General features: G+C 52.6%; 1 protein-coding gene across 3 annotated transcripts in view; it reads left to right on the forward strand.

Moving 5' to 3' along the window:
• Window positions 1–11,103: 11,103 nt before the first annotated feature.
• Window positions 11,104–21,282, forward strand: part of rbms3 (RNA binding motif, single stranded interacting protein) — a 73,185-nt gene continuing 63,006 nt past the window's right edge. For 2 of the 3 annotated variants that reach the window (XM_051935659.1, XM_028817843.2), the window contains exon 1: window positions 11,106–12,225. In XM_051935659.1, coding sequence (XP_051791619.1) covers window positions 12,151–12,225 — 75 coding nt within the window. In that variant the 5' untranslated portion in view covers window positions 11,106–12,150. Of the gene's footprint in view, window positions 12,226–21,282 lie in introns of all 3 variants that reach the window. The other variant, XM_051935660.1, reaches the window with a different exon arrangement.

Genomic DNA, 21,282 nt, shown 5'->3' on the forward strand with positions numbered 1-21,282 from the left:
TGTTTGCTAATGACATTGTGATCTGCAGGTTGAGGAGACCCTGGAGAGGTGGAGATATGAGAGGAGAGGAATGAAGGTCAGTAGGACCACAACGACAGAATACATGTGTGTGAATGAGAGGGAGGTCAGTGGAATGGTGAGGATGAGGGGAGTAGAGTTGGCGAAGGTGGAGGAGTTTAAATACTTGGGATCAACAGTACAGAGTAATGGGGAGTGTGGAAGAGAAGAGAAGAGTGCAGGCAGGGTGGAATGGGTGGAGAAGAGTGTCAGGAGTGATTGGTGACAGACGGGTGTCAGCAAGAGTGACAGGGAAGGTCTACAGGACGGTAGTGAGACCAGCTATGTTATATGGGCTGGAGACGGTGGCACAGGAGGCAGAGCTGGAGGTGGCAGAGGTAAAGATGTTAAGATTTGTTGGGTGTGATGAAGATGGACAGGATGAGAAATGAGGACATTAGAGGGTCAGCTCAGGTGGGACAAAGTCAGAGAGGTGAGATGGCGTTGGTTTGGAGAGATGAGGGGTAGAGTGGGAGAAGGGTGCTAAGGATAGAGCTGCCAGGGAAGAGGAGAAGAGGAAGACCTAAGCGAAGGTTTATGGATGTGGTGAGAGAGGACATGCAGGTGATGGGTGTGACAGAACAAGATGACGAGGACAGCAAGATATGGAACAAGATGATCTGCTGTGGCGACCCCAAAAGGAGCAGCTGAAAGAAGAAGAAGAAGAAGATTTCTGCTGATTTGGTTGCCTTTGTTTGATTCTTGTTTGATTTTATTGTGTTTTGTTTTAAGAGATTTGTTTGTTTAAATGTGGGTGGGGCCATCTGTCGTTCACACTGCAAGGACCGCCCCCAGTCCTGTAAAGGCTCATGGGTAATGCAGTCCCTCTCCATTCATTCTGTGTGGTGGTCTGCCAACTTGCGCCCGTGTCTGGTGTTAAGACTCCCATTTCTCCCATTTTGTTATCTTTTCAGATTTTGGTGAACAAACCCCCTCAGTGAATAAACCTTTGATTTTGTGTGGTAGGCCTGCCTGGACCCCCAAACCCCCCCACCAAACCCAGTGCTGTGACCCTTTTCAGAGCCGTTGTTCTTATTTTAATATTAATATTATTTTTTATTATATTTTATTTGACCTCTCCATTTTGAGGCCTAGCCTGCCCCGAAGCCGCCCATTTGCCTGGAGACAACCCCGCCTGGGTGCCTCTGATGTCGGGCTGGCCAGTCAGCTTTCTGGCCGGTTTGATCAGTGGGTCTCTTTGAAGGCCTCACCTGTTTTTGTTACTCAGCAAACAACAATAAGATAAAGATCAAAGCATCAGGTTTAAACGCAGGGAGTCTTCAGGGGGTCCCACCGTGTGCCAGTCTCCTTGACGAGGCTCCTTTCACCTTCTTAGCCGTTTTCTTTTTTTCTTTTCCAGCTAATATTCTGAGCCAATGCAGGTGGCAGAAAAGTGAAGAAGCCCTCGTCTTCAGCCCCTCTGTCTGGAGAATTCACAGTTCAGGAGGGGACACTGACGAAGGTGGGCTTCCTTCTGGACTGCTGAACAACATGTGCGTGGCACAGGGAGCCGTTACAGGGGATCCTGGTGAGTCTAGCAGGCCTCCTCGATTTAACAGCCGACACCCCAGCCTGGCATTCACGGCGACCCGCAACATCCAAACCATCCATTTATATCAGAGATGGCCCAAGACGCATTCTCACTACAGAAAGACACTATACAAACCCCAGCATGTCTGCTCCTGTGCCTACCTGTCCTGCCCGATGCTCCATTGCTGAAATGAAGGTGCCAACAGATAGTTGGCAGTGCCACCTTTGGTCTCCAACTTGGCACCAACGTCAGCACCAGGAGAAGGAAAGTGCACCCGCTGCATTTCACCTTTTGATTTTGTTATTGTCCTCATGATGAATGGTGGGCACATCTTCACACAGTGCCATCCATGTTGGGCGCCACCACCAAGATGAACCAGTCTTCTCCAGTAATTGTGCCATCCTGTGAAAGGCACTTCTGTTGTGTTCCAGCACACAGAGCCCGACTGGCGAGGGCTGAGGTGACAAAACAGGCAATGCCACTGGGCATCATGACATTTAGCTTAGATGAGTAGGCCAGTGGCAGACTGTATTATATAGCGCCTTTCAAAGAACACCCCAATAAAAGGCAGTGGACCTTTAAAAGCAGACACTGCCTCCACATGAGCCAGGAGCACCCAGGGGAGGTGTCATGGCTGCCCACTAGCTGGCAGGGAGAGTTGGCACCGGGGGGCACAAGGTGTGTTCAAGGTGCTATTGAGGGACCAACCTGAGATTTTCTATCTGCCTTTGTCGTCTCCCTTTGTTCCACCCTCCTGGTGTCGGAGTTGAGTTTGTCCTTCGGGGGGCACTCTAACACACCGTGTCTGGCCTCCTTTCCCACACACTGGGCCTGGCAGATCAGACTTGGCGATGTTTAGCCATGGGCCACTTTGCCCACAGTGTGTGCGTACAATTATAATAGTGCTGCCAGTCCTCCACCACTGGCACCAGTGGCTACATGGACTCCGGATGTGACAACACTGAGATTGTGCCATCCTGGCTGTTGACAGTGAAAGGCACAGTGGGGGTCTGCACTGGAGGGTTTTAGGCCATTTCAGTGAGGGGCTCAGATGCACTCCTTTGCCACTAGGGGGCTGCTTCTATGGGGTGGGGGCTAGTGGGCAGTGCTGCTCAAGAGTGGCCTTCAAAGTTCAGGGGTCTCACCATGAAGAAGGGCAAGAAAAGGACCTGAAGAAGTGAGCCCTCTGTCATCAGTCAGTCCTCATTTTATAGAGCGCCTTTCACAGCCCCAAGTCACACAAGAAAGTGCCCATGTGCAGCCAGGGTCAAATCTCCATCATGGGCAGCCAGGCTCAAATCTCCATCATGGGCAGCCAGGGTCAAATCTCCATCACGGCCCCCCCACCCATTGGTGCCAGATCTCACGTCATTGTTAAGACTGGAACCGAAGGGGGCGGGGCCTCCCATTCCACTCCTTGGCGGTCTTCAGGTTTGCCACTCAGGGTTCAGTGTTTGGGTCTCATCCTTTGCCCTCCGTGTTTGTGCTGATTTCCCATTTTCTGTCCTCACATTTTCCTGTTTTGCTGCTGCTGCCTTCCGGCTTCCCCTAAAATTCTGCCATTCCTTTAATCCGCACTTCAGGAGTTACTAATTGAGGGTGGTCCTCAGCAGACATGACCCCTTGGCGTCCCCCTAGCACATTTGACCACAAAGGCCGTGGAGGAAGAGCTTATATAGCGCCCCACCAGCTGGCATGAGTGAGTTTGGTGCATAACACCCTTTGGCCACTAGAGGGCTGTGCTGTCCCCCCGGTGTCCCATGCCTTGACCTCCACTTCTTCCTCTTTGACTAAAGTCAGCTGACGTGGGGGGGTGGTCACTGCTGGCTCATATAGCGCCACCCAAAGGGGCTTTCCAAAGGAATGGCCACACTAGATGGCACTGCCCACCTCACACAGAAGACAAAACCGATGATGGAGCCCAACAACTCGTCTGCCATCGGGGGGTTTCTGTTGTAATTCGGCCCACTGTCTGTCGTGAGGCTCACGCAGGAATCCCAAGTGCAAATCTCCTGAAGCTTCCTTGAATCGTCAGACCTGCTACTCTTCAAACAGCCAGGAGGGGGCAGCAGAGCCCAGGGAATGGCAGTGGCTCCCCTTGGCAGTGCCAGCTTTCAGCCTTTGTGCGGGAGCTCATCACAGATTCCTGGGCTCTTTCACGCTGGCCTTGCTGGAGGTCACCTTGACTTTCACGTGGCCGCGCCAGGACACATCAGAGGTGAGCTCTGTCACCAGACATTCAAAGTCCCCGTTGGCTGCGTCATTCAGAAATGTTTAAATTAACAAATATGACAGGGACGTCACCTCAGCCCTTCTGCAGCACATCCCAGCTCCACTTTGTGATGTCACAGCAGGTTCTGAAAGTCGTGTGCGTCATGTCTGGGTGACAGTTATTGAGGGCACGGTGACAGGCGTGTGTCACAGACACGAGTCTCCTTGCTGAAGTAAATTTATAGAAACACCAAATGCCACCATCTTCAAAGTGCTTCGTGCAGAGACAGTTGTGACACTGAGGACTGAGCTCAAGGTCCACACTGTGGGCTTCATAAGTGTCCAAAGCCCCGGACTGTCCTGAGGCACAGTTGTCACTGGTGACATCACAAGAGGACAACGGCAGGCATCACCCATGACGTGCCGGCTGAGGGGAGTGACAAGGACGAGGATGGATGGCCTTGTGTCTCTTTGGGTCCCCCAAAGGTGCAAAGTGTGGCAGGAAGTGCCACCAGGAGTGGCGAGTTCAGCTGCACAAGGCGTCCGGTGGAATGTCAGGACGTCTTTTGAAATTCTGCAGTGACATCTTTAATACTCCACTGTGGAACTTGGGGGTCCTCACCTGCTCCAAAGGGACATCAGATACAAGAAGACCGAAGAGGGGCGTCTGACTGACAGGTGGCACTCGCTCCACCCATGATGAAGTCCCATGGTACACTGCAGCTGTCCTGGTACCGGGCAACACAAACTGCTCTGCCAGTCCTACTCCCCTCAGGTGAGGATTCAGTGCCACCCAAACACGCCAGCATATGCAGACTTGCAGCATCTCCACCACATAAACTGCCAACGACGCCACCACCACAGGCCTGTCACCAACAGTGATGAGACAGAACAGGCAGCCTGGTGACTCAGCAGTGCCAGGACAACAATGTCATCCTTAATGCCAGCAATGCCAAGGAGCTGGGCAGGGGCTTCAGGCAGAGGAGGTCAGACCATCAGAGAAGATCCTCTCAGCAGGGTGAGCCACTGGGCGTGACCATCGGTGACAGACAGATGTTGGCACAGCATATTTTGTCTATTGCCAAGCAGGCTCACCAACTCCTCCCCTGGCCACTCACATTTCTCTCTCTGCTCTCACCCACTGGCACAGGTGCCCGTGGAGTCCATTGTCACCTCCAGCTCACTGCAGAGGCTGATGGAGGTGGCCCAGAATATGATTGGCACCATCATGACACACACGGCATTCACCACAATAATCAAAGATTGGAGCCATCGCTGGCATCAGTGCCCCACTCTGGCCTTTCAGGGACATGTTGTTAGGCCTGGCCTGGCAGGTGGGCCCTTTGTCACTGTGATCCTCGCTCCAAATATGGAGAACTGGCAGGTGACCACAAGTGGACACCCAGACAAGGCAGACCACCGGTGGGATCCCAGTAGCCCCATGTCAGCCTCTGATCAGATCTGTCCGTCATCGGGCACAAGGCAGGGACAATACCTGGACAGGTGACCACACACACTCAGCTGAGCCACTGTGTCACTCGGCCACGCCCTTTATCACATTCAATGCTGCCCTGTCCCTGTTGTGTCACCCCTGGACACGCCTGGACTCGGGGACCTCACGGGTGACGAGCCACCTAGAACGACACATGGAGGACATGCCAGCTCAGTCACGTCACCAGCTTCTGCACTGCACGACTGGAAATGACAGGAGAGGACCTGACGGGAAACCCAAAGCCCCTTTGAGACCCAAAGCCAAACGTCCACCCAGGAAAGGCCAAAGCCAGAAAGTCGAGGAGAGCTGAACACCAGGAGCCGCCCTGGAGCCGCCCGGAGCTGCGCCACCAGGTCTTATAAGGGGCGGGTGATGACGTCACACATCACACACCAGAGGGCGCCATTTGTGGAAATCCAATTGTTCAAAATAGCAAAGAGAAATGACAATCAACTGAAGAGGATCACAGGAACAAGGTTTGAAGTGCCCCCTCCCCCGTCCCAAGTGCCCACTGTGCCACCTTCTCTCGTGTTTCCTTTTGTCATTTTAAAGTTGGCGGTAAGCACTTTAATTTGTTTAAGTTGTTGTTACGATGATCCAGTTGTCACCTCGGCCTTCTGCTGTCCAAGATGGCCGATGAAGCACATCAGGGTTGAGCTCTTTGTCGAGGGAGGAATAAAATGGAGAAGTGAAAACGAGCGGAACGTGAAGCAGACGCCGCGTTCAAAGAGTCACGGTCAGTGACATCACAGGTCGTGACCTCCCGTTGCTTAGCAACTACACACAAGCCAAATCCAGACTGGCGACGCCCACAAGAAACCAAATGAGATAAGCAAACAGAAAAAAGGAAACCAAACAAAGACACGAATCCAATAAACGTACAGAAGTTCCAAGTCCCTCATCCAAAGCGGGGCATCACCAGGGTGCCAGCCTGGGTGGCAATGTGAGGAAACAGACGACAAACTGGCCGGAGCAGAGACAAGTCCACAAAATGTGTTTGTCAAGAAAAGGAGCAAACAAGTGGGCTTGGTCAACAAAGGGGGTCCGAGCTCCAGGTCAGAAAACAAATGAGAAACATGCAAGACCACCAACGCCATCTGCTGGTCCAGCCTGAAAATACAGATGAGGGGCGGGGGGGGGGGGCATCCCTAACGATGAGGTCATGATAACCCCGCCTCCTGGGCAATTCACCCCCACAATACAAAAAAAATTCACAAAATGAAATCTTAAAAATCCACAAACAACAGAAGCGAAAGCGTCAACAATGGCCATCAAGGGAGAGGAGGCCTCCGAGACCCCTGCTTGAGAGACAAAGCCGAGGAAGAAAAAAATGAAGCAAAGAAAAACACAAAATAATCTCAAAAACGACCGGCCGGCATATCAAGATGAGCCAAGGCCCACCCACGTGCTGAGGGGTCCGAACATCAGGAGCCCCAAGAAGCCAAGCAAGACGTACAGCAAATCCACACTTGAGGACACTCGGTGACATTCTGACGGAGTCCACCTCCTTGTGTGCAACAGGGAGGGGCGGGGCTTCCGCTGTGACATCATGCTGACCCCGCCTCTCGGGGGGCTTCACCCACAGACAACAAAAACAGACAAACCAAAGGACCCAAATAATATTTAAATCAAACAACATTAACAAACAAGTCAAAAATGACAATAAAAAGGAAACTACACAAAAACCAGCGAGACCACCCTGACTGCCACAGACCACCTTAAGAGCTCAGACAGCCGCAAAGTGAGGCGCCGTCACCCCGCAGACCCCCTGCTGGGCTGATCCCACCCTCTAGCATCCTGTCTCGGCTTTCAGGATTTGGTTATGTCAAGAATGTTAGGATGAGTGTTTATGTGAAAAGCAAGACCCCCGACGCCAACGAGAAGGTGACAAAAGTGACCAAAACTCAACTGAGGGAAAACTAAAAACACCACTTGAGTCAAATTAGCAGGAAACTGAAGAGCTGATTTAGGAACAACCAGCGGGGAGAACACCCAAAACATAAACACCACCCTGGAGACTATATAGCGCCTTTGAGGGGGCTCACCTGGCATACAGCATGCAGCTTTGGATAAGGCAGAGAAGGGCAAGTGGGCTGTGAAGTCAGACTGAAGGAGATCAACCAAAACGGAGAGACCACTGAAGTGGGCACAAGAAGGCCAATAGGATGTCAAGTTATTATATAGTGCCCTGGGGTGCATCTGTGACCCCTGGGGACAAATAAAGTTCTGTCTGTCAGTCTGTCATTTATATAGTGCCTTTCATCTATCTATCTATCTATCTATCTATCTATCTATCTATCTATCTATCTATCTATCTATCTATCTATCATTTATATAGTGCCTTTCATTTATCTATCTATCTGTATGTCTGTCTGACTGTCTGTATGTCTGTCTGTCATTTATATAGTGCCTTTCATTTATCTATCTATCTATCTGTATGTCTGTCTCACTGTCTGAGTGTCTGTCTGTCATTTATAGAGTGCCTTTCATCTATCTATCTATCTATCTATCTATCTATCTATCTATCTATCTATCTATCTATCTGTCTGTCTGTCTGTCTGTCTGTCTGACAGTCTGTGTGTCTGTCTGTCTGTCATTTATATAGTGCCTTTCATTTATCTATCTATCTATCTATCTATCTATCTGTCTGTCTGTCTGTCTGCCTGCCTGCCTGCCTGTCTGTCTGTCTGTCTGTGTCTCAGTTCAGAAGTCATTCAGAGTGTCAGCTTATAATTATAGCGCCTTGACGTGTGGAGTACAAGCCCAAGGAGGTGGTGCTGAAGCTTCATAACGCACTGCTGAGGCCTCCTCTGGAGTCCTGTGTGCAGTTTGGGTCTCCAGGCCACAAAGAGACAAAGCAGCACAAGAAAAAGTCCAGAGGAGAACAAGCAGAACTGCTTCAGGACCACGGTTAGCGGGTGACACAGACAGACCACCAGAGGTGACGTCACTCGTTTAAACAAGCAGACGTTAAGGGCTGACTTGAATGAGGAGTCTAAAATCTGTGGACCCCCCAGCTGTTACTTTAACAGGAGATCTTCAGCAAGACCGCAGGGGGGCACTAGTGGGGATCTTATCAAGGGCAGGGGTCACACACACACACACGCAGACCCTTGAAGGAAATGAGCAGGGACATGGTGCACCTTCAAGAGTCGAAATGATGTTCTGCTAGAATCCTGTAATGAAACACAAGGACCTCCATGGATGGGGCATCTTGACTATTCCTATAAGACCCCCAGACGGGAACAAGAACAAACCGACACAGGATGGAGGAGGACCCCAGAACTAATGGCAGATCAGCCAGCAGCTCCCAACATACATGAAGAAGTTCAGCTGGGCACAAACATGGACCCCCAAATCAGTCGATGCCTGGACAGAGACACCCACTCAGATAGCTGGATGTTCATTTTGAGCCAAAGCTTGCAGTCCGAGCCCCCCGTAACTCAAACACAGACCCTCTAAATGAAGTCCCACTGACACAAAATCCCCGAAACGTGCTGAGGTATCTGCCATCTTGGACAAACACCGATCTTTATAAGGCTGTGACGATGATGTCATCGCGTGTGACGTCCCTGGCCACGCCCCCTTAGCCACGGCTCAACCGAGTGCAACATGGCATAGCAATGGGTTTCAATGCTCAGACAAAAAGAGACTTGAATTGTCTGAGGTTCAAATCTTCCATCACAGAATCGTTTCAACAATTGGGAACGTTCACCAGCAAGGTGTTTAAAGAGGGCCCCCCCCAATGGCAGCCCACCTGAGGAACACAGAAAAGCACAGCAACTAATGAGATGAAGAAGACCAACAAGGACCCCCTCAACCTCTCTGCCCCCAAGCTTGTCTCTCCAAAGAGCCCCCTCAGATGCCACCCCCACCTACCGCCAAGACCAAACCAATGACGTTCTCGGCTGGTCTGATACAAACACCTCCCACCAAAGTGGGTTTCATTAGGTCTTCCTCCCACCCTTTCAGCAGCTGTTCACTCTGTCCTCCTCCTCCTCCTCCTCGTCTTCTTCTTCTGCCCATTTTTCTTCTTGTGCCTTCTTCTCAGCTTGCTGCCATCTCTCCTCGGCTCCTTCACTAATGGGCATTGAATGACGTGAACTGTCCACCCTCAGATCAGCTGCTTTAGAGGTGTGCCAGGACAAGACCAGGGTGGGAGGGCACCCAAAGGGTAAGGGGGCTGTCCAGGGGCCTGATAATGGGGGAGGAAATGGCCCTGAGCAGGATGTCACCAAGGGCCAGTTTGACGAGGGTAAACCTTCTGGGGTCCTCCGGTCCACTAGGTGGCAGCAAATGGACAGGACGGGCCCTTTAAATGCTAGCTGAGTCTCAGAGGTGCAGGACCACCAAGGGCCACTAGAGGACGATGGGCCCTGGCAAACCACAGGAGTGTTCCTCTGCCACCCTGGCTTATTTAACTTGACTCGGGAGGTGACTGGGACATGGGTTTAGCTGGCATAAGTGTGTTAGGAAAGGGTCAGTTCACAGCCTGGCACACTCCTGCCAGTAGCTTTGTTGTTATGGAGGACTGTCCTCCCAGCCCAAGCAGTTTGTGAACCCCACAGTCCAGTGGAGGTGCCAACACCATCAGGTAGAGGAATGGAAGCCACCACAGTGAGATGCCAGGACACAGGCGGCACACTTGCACACTTTGAGAGGCGCGACCTGTAAGTGAAGCAGATGAGCTGGAGAAAGTCGCCCAGGTGTAGGTGAAACTCGGGTGTTAACCACTGTGCCACCCTGCTGCCCATTCCTATGAAGCCATTCTTTGTATGCCCATCAAATCAGAGCTCAGCAGCAGAGTGTAGACTGGCATCAAAAACGCTGCCGGGTCGATCACACGTCACCCCCAGGGCGAAACACAATGCAGAGGGTGAAGGGGCTGGCATTAAAACCCAGGTCCCTGAAGCTGTGTGCCCCCGTACCTCTCCCACTGCCTTATGCATGCCATCCACTAACCCAAAGTGGCAATTCTCACTCACTCAGTTCACACAGCCATTTTATTGAACCCCTCGATCCCGTTTCCAAATCATGGAGGCATTACTGGGCACAAAGCAATGGGACACCAGTCCATTACCGGGTGGGCACACACACACAATGTATGGGATGTTCACGGAGAACACGGCGTGGGTAGAACATGCAGACAGCATGAGATGTGTGTCTAGAGGATGTGGCGGCCATGCAGTTAACCACCATGTCATCCTGTATTCAGAGCTTATAGTGTCCTCGTCACCTGCTATGGCACACCTCAGTGGGACCAACGCTTCAGCATCTCCACCCAAGGTCAAAACCCGTTGAAACCTACTGGGCAAGCATCGGGCACAAGGCAGGACCAACAGCTGGGCTGGGCGTACATTAACACAGTAGCAGTGAATCACAACACAGACCACCATCTGAAATGCACCATCTGCTAGACCCCAGCATGGCTCCAGGGTGCCCTTCATTCAGGCTAAGCCCCCAAATATCCCAGCATTAATTACTGGTACTTGTTGGATTTTGGGGAGTTTATCACGCCACAGCTCCCAGTATTTCAGAACCACGGTGCCAGCTCAATCGTCCATTCACAGAATACAATCTGGAAGGCACACAGCACTGGGCACCATGCCCACCTGGGACATCATTTCAACACCAGGCACATTCCCAGCCATAAATCCCAGAGAAGGAAAAGTGGAAAGCCACCTTGGCACTGAGAGAAGGGGCAGCCTATCCAAAGGCAGAGACTGGAATGGCCGGAATGAAACTCGGGTCCATGGAGCTGTCAGGGCACCCATCGTGCCAGCCGTATTCCTGCTGGATGGCCCACTTCGGGGTCTCGGTCTGCGCCTGCAGGTGCGGAGCAGTGATGATGACAAGGGACAGGAATGTCCTTTGGCAGCTGCCAGGAATCCACGAGCAGCTGGAGCGAGCAGACGAGGAGGTCCGGCGGCCGCCGCTGCGAGTCCCGGGTCCGCCAGCAGAGGGCCTCAGGCGCCCCGCTCGCCGCTCCTTCTGCTAGGAAATACTGCAGCCTTCTGGACTGCGTCTGGCTCTCCAGGGTGGGGGAGGGCGCTGCAAGTCCCGCCCACCTCGGGGAAGGGGGTGGTCTGCGCGAAAGACAAGCCGAGCCCCGCACACCATGTCACTGTGTGAAGGAGACAGCAGCGGCTAGGCTGGGAGGGCGAAATCCCAAGAAAAGGGGGCGACAAGCCGGCGGCCGAGATTTGCGGGGCTCTTTTTCTTTTCCGTTTTTTTCTGGGGGCGGGGGGCGTTTTTGGAATAACCGCTGAGCCGTCCGCCCCCCTTCCTGTGGGCACAAACTACCTGGAGTTGATGCCGTCTGCCCGCATGCCGTCTTGACAGGACCTGACCGCCGCCGCCGCACTTCTTGGGGAATTTACGGTCTCCTGACACCCCCACGGCCCCCTACTATACGCCCCCCGGGGTTTTTTTTTTTTTTTTTTGCATTGATCGGAGCCTCGCATGTGACGATCCGCTAAAGACAGCTCGGCGCAGCCTGCCACGGGCACCGGGAGGAAAACAGCGAAAGGGAAATTCAACGGAGCCCCGGACCGGCAAAGAAAGGCAGGCGATTAGAAGCCGAGCGGCCCGGCTGGTAACTCATAGCCCCCACCCCCCCCCACCCCACCCCTCTCCCTTCCTCTCCCCTCCCCACCCCACTGCTTCTCCTCCGTTACCGGTGTCCCCTCTGCTTGGCTCTGCCTTCGGAAACTGGAAATTGAGTCGAGCAGAGCGACAGGAGTGACAAGTAGCGAGCCGCCGTCCCGACGTCTCATCCGTCATCCCGTCCCGGGGATGGGCAGGGGGCAACACAGACTGGCAGCGATTCCCCTGCGACGGACCTAACGATTCCAGCTACATGGGCAAACGACTGGAGCATCGACCAATGTACCCTCAGTACACCTACTACTACCCTCATTACATCCAGACCAAGGTAGGCTGCCGCCGACGGGACCCCCGAAAAGGGCAACTCGGGGGGGTGAGGGGGGGTTGGGGAGGGTGGTCGGGAAAGTCCGAACGCGATCTCAAGTTCGACGAGACCAAAAACTTGTGCGGCTTGGTGTTCAGTTAGGATGCGTGGGGGTGCCAGCTGTGCGCGCTCCCGCGTGGCTCGCTTCTTTCTTTAAGGCACCGGGCCGGGAGCCGGGGACGAGCGCAGCGCCCCCTACAGCCGGGAGGCACAGCGGCGTGTGCGCAGCCAGCAGGCTGTCTGTCTGTCTGTCTGTCTGTCGCTTCCTTCAAGGTCGACCTCAATTGGATTTTACCTCCGAGGACATGTCGGGTGGTCCCGAGTGGCATTCCGCCTGTCTTTCAACTCTCCTAATTTCTTTCTGTTCAGTTGTTTTTATATCAGGACATGTGACGGAGCCCCAAGACAAACACACACACACACACACAGACACACACACGCCATCCCCCCGTCACCCCGACTCAGTAAAGCACCTGCACATCCGGGTGTCTGCGCGCACTTGTCACACTCGAGCTACGGCGTTTCTGGCCTCGGTGACATGCAGGCCCGGCACACGTGCGACTGAGGTCCGCTCCTACACGTGTGTGTGGAGTCAGTGAAACCACCCCCGGCCGCAACACCCCCCCCCCCCCCCCAGTAAACGGCCGGACCCTCCTGCCACACCCGACCGGAGCTGCACAGGCACGCCGCCGCCGTCGCCGCTCCTCTCGCTCGCTGCCTCTCTACTCCACAGCCGGGCTTGGCAGCGCAAGGTCACCGGTGGGGGGCGCCACGTGAACCCGACACAACACGCGGAAAGCGCGCAACGTCGGGAGCCCACCGGAGAGCCAGTGCGCCGTCAATGCGGGCGTCTGTGATGAGAGAGCGGCCTCAAGGGGGCGCAGGAAACACGGACCTGGGTTCAAAACAGCTGGTGGGCTGTTGGCATGTCCGGACCCCTCCTCCCAGTACTGCAGCTGCTCTGCCACATCCTACTAATGGATGACCCCAAACTGGGCAGATGTGAGGGACCCCAACAAGCCATTCTATGCCATTGGTGCTGTCGGGTAGACTGTGAGCCCCCGTCCCTGAACTCGACGAGCTGAGCGTCTGAGGAGCTGACTGGTGGGCACACACAGACGCTGGCTTGAGGTGAAGTGCTTGAGGACACGGGTGCAATGCCCAGCCCTGCCTCTGCTCTCCGGCCAGTCACGTGTTCTCTGCGTGTCCGTGGCACTTTCTCTCCTGGTCTGCAGGTTTGGCCGCATGATGCTGAAGACATGTGGCTGAGTTGGACTGGCAGCTCTAAATAGCCGGGCATGTGCGTGTTGGCTTCACTCTCAGCGGGCACAGCTGAGCGGGCATCCCGTGCCATGTGTGTGAGTGCTGAGCTCCCGGCTTGTCCACAACACAAGTCCAGTCAGTGAGGCTGCCAGCAGGCCACATGGGCCGACGCCTCACATGACGGCCATCGTCCTCGGGCCAAGTGTGGCACCCCACTGCAGTGGGGAAACGAAAGCAAAACAAAATGTGGGCACTGGGGTCACATGACCAACAAGAACAGCTGGGTAGGGGCACGGCAAGGACGGGTGGGTGACATGACGGATGGGAGTGGGACCGCATGTATGGTCTGAGAAGTGCACCAAGATCTGTCATTGTCCCCAAAGCTGCCAGCAGAGACTCCAGATGGGGTGGGGGGCAGTGTGGTGGATATAGTGCCTTTCATTTCCACGCAGACTTTACCCCTCAGTGTGGGGCAAACAGCACTGATTTTTACACAATGGCTTTCTTGTCTGGTGTTCTAGTATGTAGCGCCTTTCCTTCCTATCTGTGGTACAGCGCCTGTTACTCTGTTATGTGGCGCCTCCTCACTCTAGGTAGCTGTCTATTTAATATTGAATTCTATATTTATTAATATTATTAATATATAAATATAAATATTAATTGTAATATTTAATATATTATTATATATAATCATAATCATTTTAATATTAATATATGTAAATATAAATATATATATATAAATATTTAATATTTCATTCTTTACATTTATATCACGCCTTCCTCTCTACTCAAAGTGCTCAGTAATTTCAGGCTAAGGCCCAACAGAGCAGAGTCCCTATTGGTGACCTTCTGATAGCCTCTGCCTGCCTGTCCCTTATATGGCACCTTGGGTACTTCTGTCCCATTTTCAGACACCCTCTCTGTTGTCTGGCGCCCTGTCCAGGGTTGGTGCCCTCCTTGCACCCAATGTTGCCTTGGCAGTCACCGTCCTCTTTCACCCGACATCTCCCCTTTCGTTCTTTGACTTTATCGAGGCTTATTGTGCCCAGTTGGCCCAGGTCGTGTTTTCTGATTTTTCATTTTCCAATGTACCCTGCTGCACATTGTCTCATGCCCACATAGGTTCACCCTCCACATTCTGATGCCCACCTTCACCATCACCATTTATTTCCTGTGGCCTTTTTGTTTTTCTACGTGCTAATGGGTTTCTTCTCTTTCGTGGTCCCCAGTGCTTCTCTTTTGTGCCCGAGTGGTGGGCTCCACTGTCTCTTTGGACCAGCCTAGTCGGCTGTTACTTCAGCAGCACCACCATCACGGACAGCCCCCCAAGTAGACTGTGCCCCAAACTTCCAGCCATTTTCATTCTAATTAAGGGGGGCTTTTCCCATTTCAGGAGGCCATTATTAGGACTTGGAGAAGTGGGCACCTTTTGGCTGACACATGTGTGCATACCTGAGACCCCTGCATGTCTGCCCCACTCTCTCTGTCCATTTTGTGATCCTGGGTCTTCACATCCTGTGCCAACCTTACACTTTGATGCCAGGCCACCCCTGGGCACACTCATTCGCAGGAGGGCACATAGTTCAAACACGGAATGGAGAATGAGCTGCTGTGACCACAGTGGACCTTCCACCTCCCACTGAGGACTCAGATATGCTGATGGAGTCCAGAGTGCCACCCGCACATCACAAGATGAGAGACAAGAGAACTGAAGACGGGCAATCAGAGTAAAACTGGGGGGCCAAAAGACCCCCTGGGTAACTTGGTCAGCCCCTCTGGGTGGTCTAAGAACAATGAAAAGACAAACAACTGATGCCCAGTAAGGACAGCACCAGGTCAAGAGCAGGGAAGCTTGGGGGGCATCTGGACAAATGTGGGCTGGGAACTGTGGGAAGGCTGCCATTGGTTTCATTCCTCCAGGATGTCTGGGAGCATCTGAGCAGAAGTGACCGGTGTGTCCACCTCGCCCCTTGCCTCCCCCCCCATCCTCTCATCTAGGTGTTTCCCCCAAAGAGGCCCACATGACCTGACCAGCTTAATCCGGTTCAAGGTCACATGAGTTGGTCAGGTGCTGGACGGGACCTTTAAAAGCCCGCACTCTGTTTGCATAGACACAGTCCAGTAGTGGTCACAAGTCTGGACATCGGCCACTGGTACTGGCTGACCCCTCGATCCTCTTTGGGGTCTATAGATGTTTTGAGGTAGTCATTGAACTGGAACTCAGAAGCTAACACTGATGCCCCCCATGTTCACTTTGAACTGGCATCCCATCCAGGGTTTGTAACAGCCCAGACGTGAATGGATGGCCGTCACAATGGATGCCAGAGGTGCAGTTGCCCTCAGAGTGCCAACGTGGCATTTCCACATGCTGTTGAGCATGGCACCTTCATCAGCTGAGAAGGGCAGCTGTGCCATGTGAAGAATGCACCTTGGCGCCCTGCTTCATCAGATACCAGTAATGTGGCCAGCTAACTGACCTCCTGCTGTCCATTCAGTCTGTGGCCTGAGCCTTCTAGAGGTCTGCGGGCCTACCCAGTAAACTGGCAGCCATATTTGTAGTTTTTAGACTGAACAAGTCTCATTGATCTGCATAAGGCCACCAGTCCAAGAAAACTACAAAAATGGTCAAGGTGCCCAGGCAACGCAACTGTGGCATCACAATGACCTGCACACTGTGGCACTTCAGTAACTCTCAGCCGCCCCTTATAGAAATGGCAGAAGATGTTCAGTCTTTACTTGCTCATATGGTAAAGGCTCATGGGGAGCCAGTAATGGCAGCATTAAGTGAAAGGCAGGAGTGAACCTGGACAGAGCGAGAAGATCCCGTCCTCTGCACCATTAAAGGTCTAACAGCTTAGCTGTTCCAATATGTCATTGTGCTGTTTGTAAAAGTGACCAGGGACACCACATCGCCCACCCGACTGGACAGTTTGTTTTGGAGGCCACCTGCCTGCTGATTCAGGTACACTTCTCCACAGTCTCCACTAGGTGTCCTCGTGTGTGAGAATCTGCGGTGACCTTTCTGGGTACCACGGAGAGCTCTGAGGCCCACATGGCAGGTTTTATAGTGCCCTTCAGAGCTCTTTCTCTGTCCTGACCGACATGTCCTCGTGTGATAGTCACCTGAAAGTGACAGGGACAGCTGGACAGACTACTCTGGCGTCGATGGCCATGTCTGAGTGTGCCCGATCATTCCATTTCTGTTCTCGAGTTCAGGAGCCAAACATCTCATCACAAAGGAACGTGTTGTTCTGAGGGGCGACACAGAAACCCTAAAGACGTCTTTGTGTGGGCAGCTGGTCATCTGTAGTGGCCTCAGCTTACCCCTCAGCCTGAGCTGCATGAGCTATATAGCTGATCAACATCCTGCTTGGCACCAAGCTGGCACCCTTCAGCATGTGTTCTCCCTCAGGTCCTCAAGGGCTCCTTCTGTCCTGTGCTGCCAGCATGGCTCACTCTGATGACCTGGGACTGGCAGCCTGTCAGGGAAAATAAACTGGAAAGCCAGGAAGGGAAAGCCAAAGGTCTAGGAAAAGAAGGGCAAAGTGCCCAGCTGGCACCACTGTGGGCAACAGAAAACAAATGTAACAGATGAGGAGGTGAGATATGCTCCTCAGTGAAATCACCCTAACCCGATCCCAAAACACTACACTACTGTTCTATAGCGCCTTTTACAGTAGCGCCAGTCTATTCTATTCTGCCAATCACTTTATTCATCTAGTGTATGGCACATTTCATTCTTTTAGGCTGTATAATGCCTTACAGTCTATCTGTCTGCGCCTTTTCCTCTGCCATTTTCATTTTTTAATTAATTTTTTTAAACAATGCATTGGTAAAGGCATTATGCGTCACCCGGCACCTCTAAACTGGTCATTGAGGCCTGCACCAGTGTGCCCGTTTAGGCTGGCTGGACTGGTGCCCCTTTTGGGTTTTCTCTTGCTTTGCACCCAGCGCTGAGTTCGGAGGTTTGTAACATGAGGTGCCCAGAGACACACCTGAGCAGGTTAAAAACAAGTAAAGGTGACGCTGATGGCAAGTCAGTGGGCACTCAGGACGTCCTCTTGAGCAGAATGCCACCCTGACATGACCAAATCTGAGGCACAAAGGAGTCCCGTGCCTCCCCAGACCCTTCCAAGTGATGATGCCCCAGAAGTAAATGCCCAGTTGAGGGCACAGAGGCCATGGATGTCCTCCAGTGTCTTCCTGGCAGCTTTTATATTTTAATTGCAGTGACCCGTCAGTTTATGTCACTGCATGCTGAAGGCTCACTTAAAGTAACAATGGCGTTGGGCGCTCAGTGAGGGTCTTACCTGCAATGACAGGTGTTGAAGGGCACGCCTGTTGGGGGCGTCCGCAGGACTGGCATTGGATTAGCTGGCAAGGCCGTCTGGGTGTCCTCCCCATGATGAATGCTGTTGTGGTGGTCCTATGCAGAGTCTTCCTTTGCAGGTTTAGAAAGGTGACAGGTGGCAGTTTGGATGCGTGACGTGTCACATGTGTCATTTGTCTTACACAGAGCAGTGCTTCCAATGAACTCAATCCATCTGCAGGCTCTGAGCGGGCACTGAGGTGTGTCCAGGTGTGCACTGTCAGAGTTTGTAGTGCTGAAATGGAATGACCAATAGGAGGAGCTTACTGCCCAGATAACAGCCCGGTTTATATAGCGCCTTGACCTGGCACGGCTGTGTACTCATTTTGGAAAGTGACAGACTGTCTGGGTTTTATTGAACAATGAATTGAAACACAATGTTGGTGAGATACAATGGCTGACCACAGTGCCCCAGTAAGGTCTGCCAAGTCAGTGGTGCTGGACAGTGACCCAGTGCTGAAATGCCAACTGTAGTGCCAGTTCACAATCCTTAAATGTAGTGCCACTCCATCTCTTTAGGGACGTCAGACTCAGCACTGGAATTCTCTTCACCACTCTGTCCCTGCCCAGTCAATGCCATGTGTTTGCAGTGTGCCCTTTGCTCAGCACATCTCATTGGCAGTTGAACCTTTGGCTGAGGAGCTTCACGTTGTCACCAGGGCCTGCCCAGGCAGTCTCTGTCGGTGGTCCTTGAGCTCAGCTCTGCCCCTCGCTGCTCTGTTTGGGGTATTTCAGCCTCTGCCCTTAATTCTCATTTAACTCTTTCATCACCTCTGCTGTGCTCTGAAGCAATGCCCACTATCAGCTGGCGCCCATGGATGGCTGCAGTGCATTCTGTACTCTGATTGGACGTCAGCAGCACGTTAGAGGATGGATGGGTGGACATTTGCAGGCTCTGCAAAGTCTCTGAGCGACTCCCGTGGTCTTCTCCGTTCTCTTGCATTTCTCCTTATTGTTTTTCTATTCTTCCTTACTTTGTAATTTGCTTGGCACTGGCACCACACTTTGGGTGGTGCCCGACGCTCCTTATTTAGTCTGTGATCTTGAGATGGTGATTGTGACCGTGACAAGCGCTCGGTTACCTGGGACGTTAAGATTTTGAATGATCGTCTGCTCAGGTGCCCGCTTCAGAGAGCAAATGCCATTCAGTGTAAGGCTTCTTTAAGTGGTGGGCAGAATGTCGCTCAGGGCTCTTCAGAAGATACCATGACAGTGTGATGTTACCATGCAGCTGGTATCCTTCATCCAGGTTCAAATGTCTTGTCCGTTTGGTTCATTTTCATCGTTTATCTTCTTTATGCCTAAGTATGTGTGCCATGTGCTTCATGGGTGGTCCCCAAAGAGGTGGGACCACCTGCCTATCCTTGTCAAGGGACCGCCCCCAGTCCCTTGCGGTTCATTGAATGCGCTGGCGTTGGTGAGCTTCTCTGCCGAATATTCCAAGCTTTTTGTGAATTTGAGGATTTCGGTCTTTTGTCCACTCTCGGGGCTTCGTGTGGGTACCGCGTTTGATGTTGGGGGGTCGCCTTCAGTGCCTTTACTGCTCTTTAGAGCTTCACGGTTACGGCACATTCTCTAGAAGGTCAGAGAAGGACACTGGTGCCGTCGGCAGGATGGCAGGTACCTGACCACAAGTTGGCGGGGCATTGCTGGCTTAGGGCGGCCATTTGCTCATTTGCATATTTTTGCTGCAGTTTATGAAGTTTTCAGAGCTGGCAGACCGATGACAGGATGTGACATCTGTGACCTTAAAGAAGGGATAACTGGTGACATGTGCGACTGACACAAGCAAATGAGCTTCAGTCAGCAAAACTGGCATAGATCTGGCATCCAGGCATGACCGCTTGTATTTGGAGGTGGCATTTATCGACCTTGTGACCTCTCGGAACACTACATCTCGTCGTTGAGGATGCCAGGGCTTTACTCAGATGGCATCCTGGGGTGGGCATGTGGATATGTAGGGTGGGCAATGGAAAGCCAACTTTTTCTGGTTCCTCATTGGGTGGGCACTGCCAATCTGCAGCCACACCTTGGCTGTAAATCAAAGAGCTCTTCTTTCATGTAATTTCAGGATCTGTTTGATCCGCCAGCTTCCATCTCAATGCCATTGTGCTTGGCACTTCTCCCTCCGGTCAGGACCCCCATTTCTCTGCTCTTATCATTGCCCATCTGCGACTCCAGAAGGTAATCGTGACGAGTACCCCAAGCCACAAGCTCTCTGACTCGACTGTCAGATTCTGGGCTGCCTGGCACCTGGTGCCAAGGAAGGGCCAGGTGAACAGGGTAATTAATCAAGCGCGCACCACCTGAACCGCCTGTCTCTGGCCATCTGCAGCCTGGCACAGGTCCAGGCATCACCACGGGTTCCTTACCTGAGTGGTCTGCCATCAGCCTGGCGCTGGAGTCATCCTAAAGATGGAGAAGACGGTGAGGAAGCTGCTGTCTGTCTGCCCAAATGGCATCAGACTCACACGAACTGGCATGAAAGTGTTAGGGCAGCACGGGGATGGAGGAAAACGGTCAGGTGGCCTCGAAGGTGAAGCACAGGACCGCCCACTGCCAGGTTAGGAGTTCAGTCACCCCCTTCATTGTCAGGGTGGATCTCTTTGAGGTTTTACCAGTCTGTCCATCCTCGTGTGTGATGGGCATGCCATGCATGCCTGTGTAAAATGCTAAGGAGAACCACCATAATTGTGCCAAGTCTGTGACTGAAGCTGTCTTCCGCAAAGAGGGCGACACCAGCCTGGAAGGGGCACTGTGACACAGAACCTTACCTTGGCCCAGGGTGCCAGCTACCTGATCAAACCACTTAGTCTAATTCAGGGGGCAGCACGCAGGGGGCAGCACGCAGGGGGCACCAGTTTATCAGGGACCCGTTTAAAGTCATTAGATAGCCTTTGGGACTGCAGAAAGACCCATATGGGCACAGGGAGAGACACAGACAGCAGGCCAACCTGTGCCAACCTGCATTGTATTACAGTTTGTTACCTTCTATAATATGGTGAAGGACTGGCATTGGACCCACAGCCTGTTTCAACCTACTTAGGAGCCAGTCCCATCAAGCACAGAGTACAAGGCAGGAATAATGCCTGGACAGGGTGACAGTCCATCACACACATGCTATCATCATATTATATTATAATAGACTGGCATTAGTGGCACGTTCCAGTTTCTTATAGCGTCTCTCATGGCACGGGCCATCACAGTCAGCTGTGCCTAGGCAGGCCTGGAAGTTGGATATGAGCTAAAAACACACCAGAAGAAGTTAAGAATGGTGGCTCCTGTGCCCGCTTACACCAGGGCACTCACCAAAGTGGGCACAGCACCCTGGCAGGTTTACCAAACATGGCAGGAGGGCTCAATAAGCAAGCACAGCACATGGGCAGACT

This window comes from Erpetoichthys calabaricus, chromosome 13 (assembly GCF_900747795.2).
Source record: "Erpetoichthys calabaricus chromosome 13, fErpCal1.3, whole genome shotgun sequence".
In the NCBI taxonomy this organism is placed as follows: domain Eukaryota; kingdom Metazoa; phylum Chordata; class Cladistia; order Polypteriformes; family Polypteridae; genus Erpetoichthys; species Erpetoichthys calabaricus.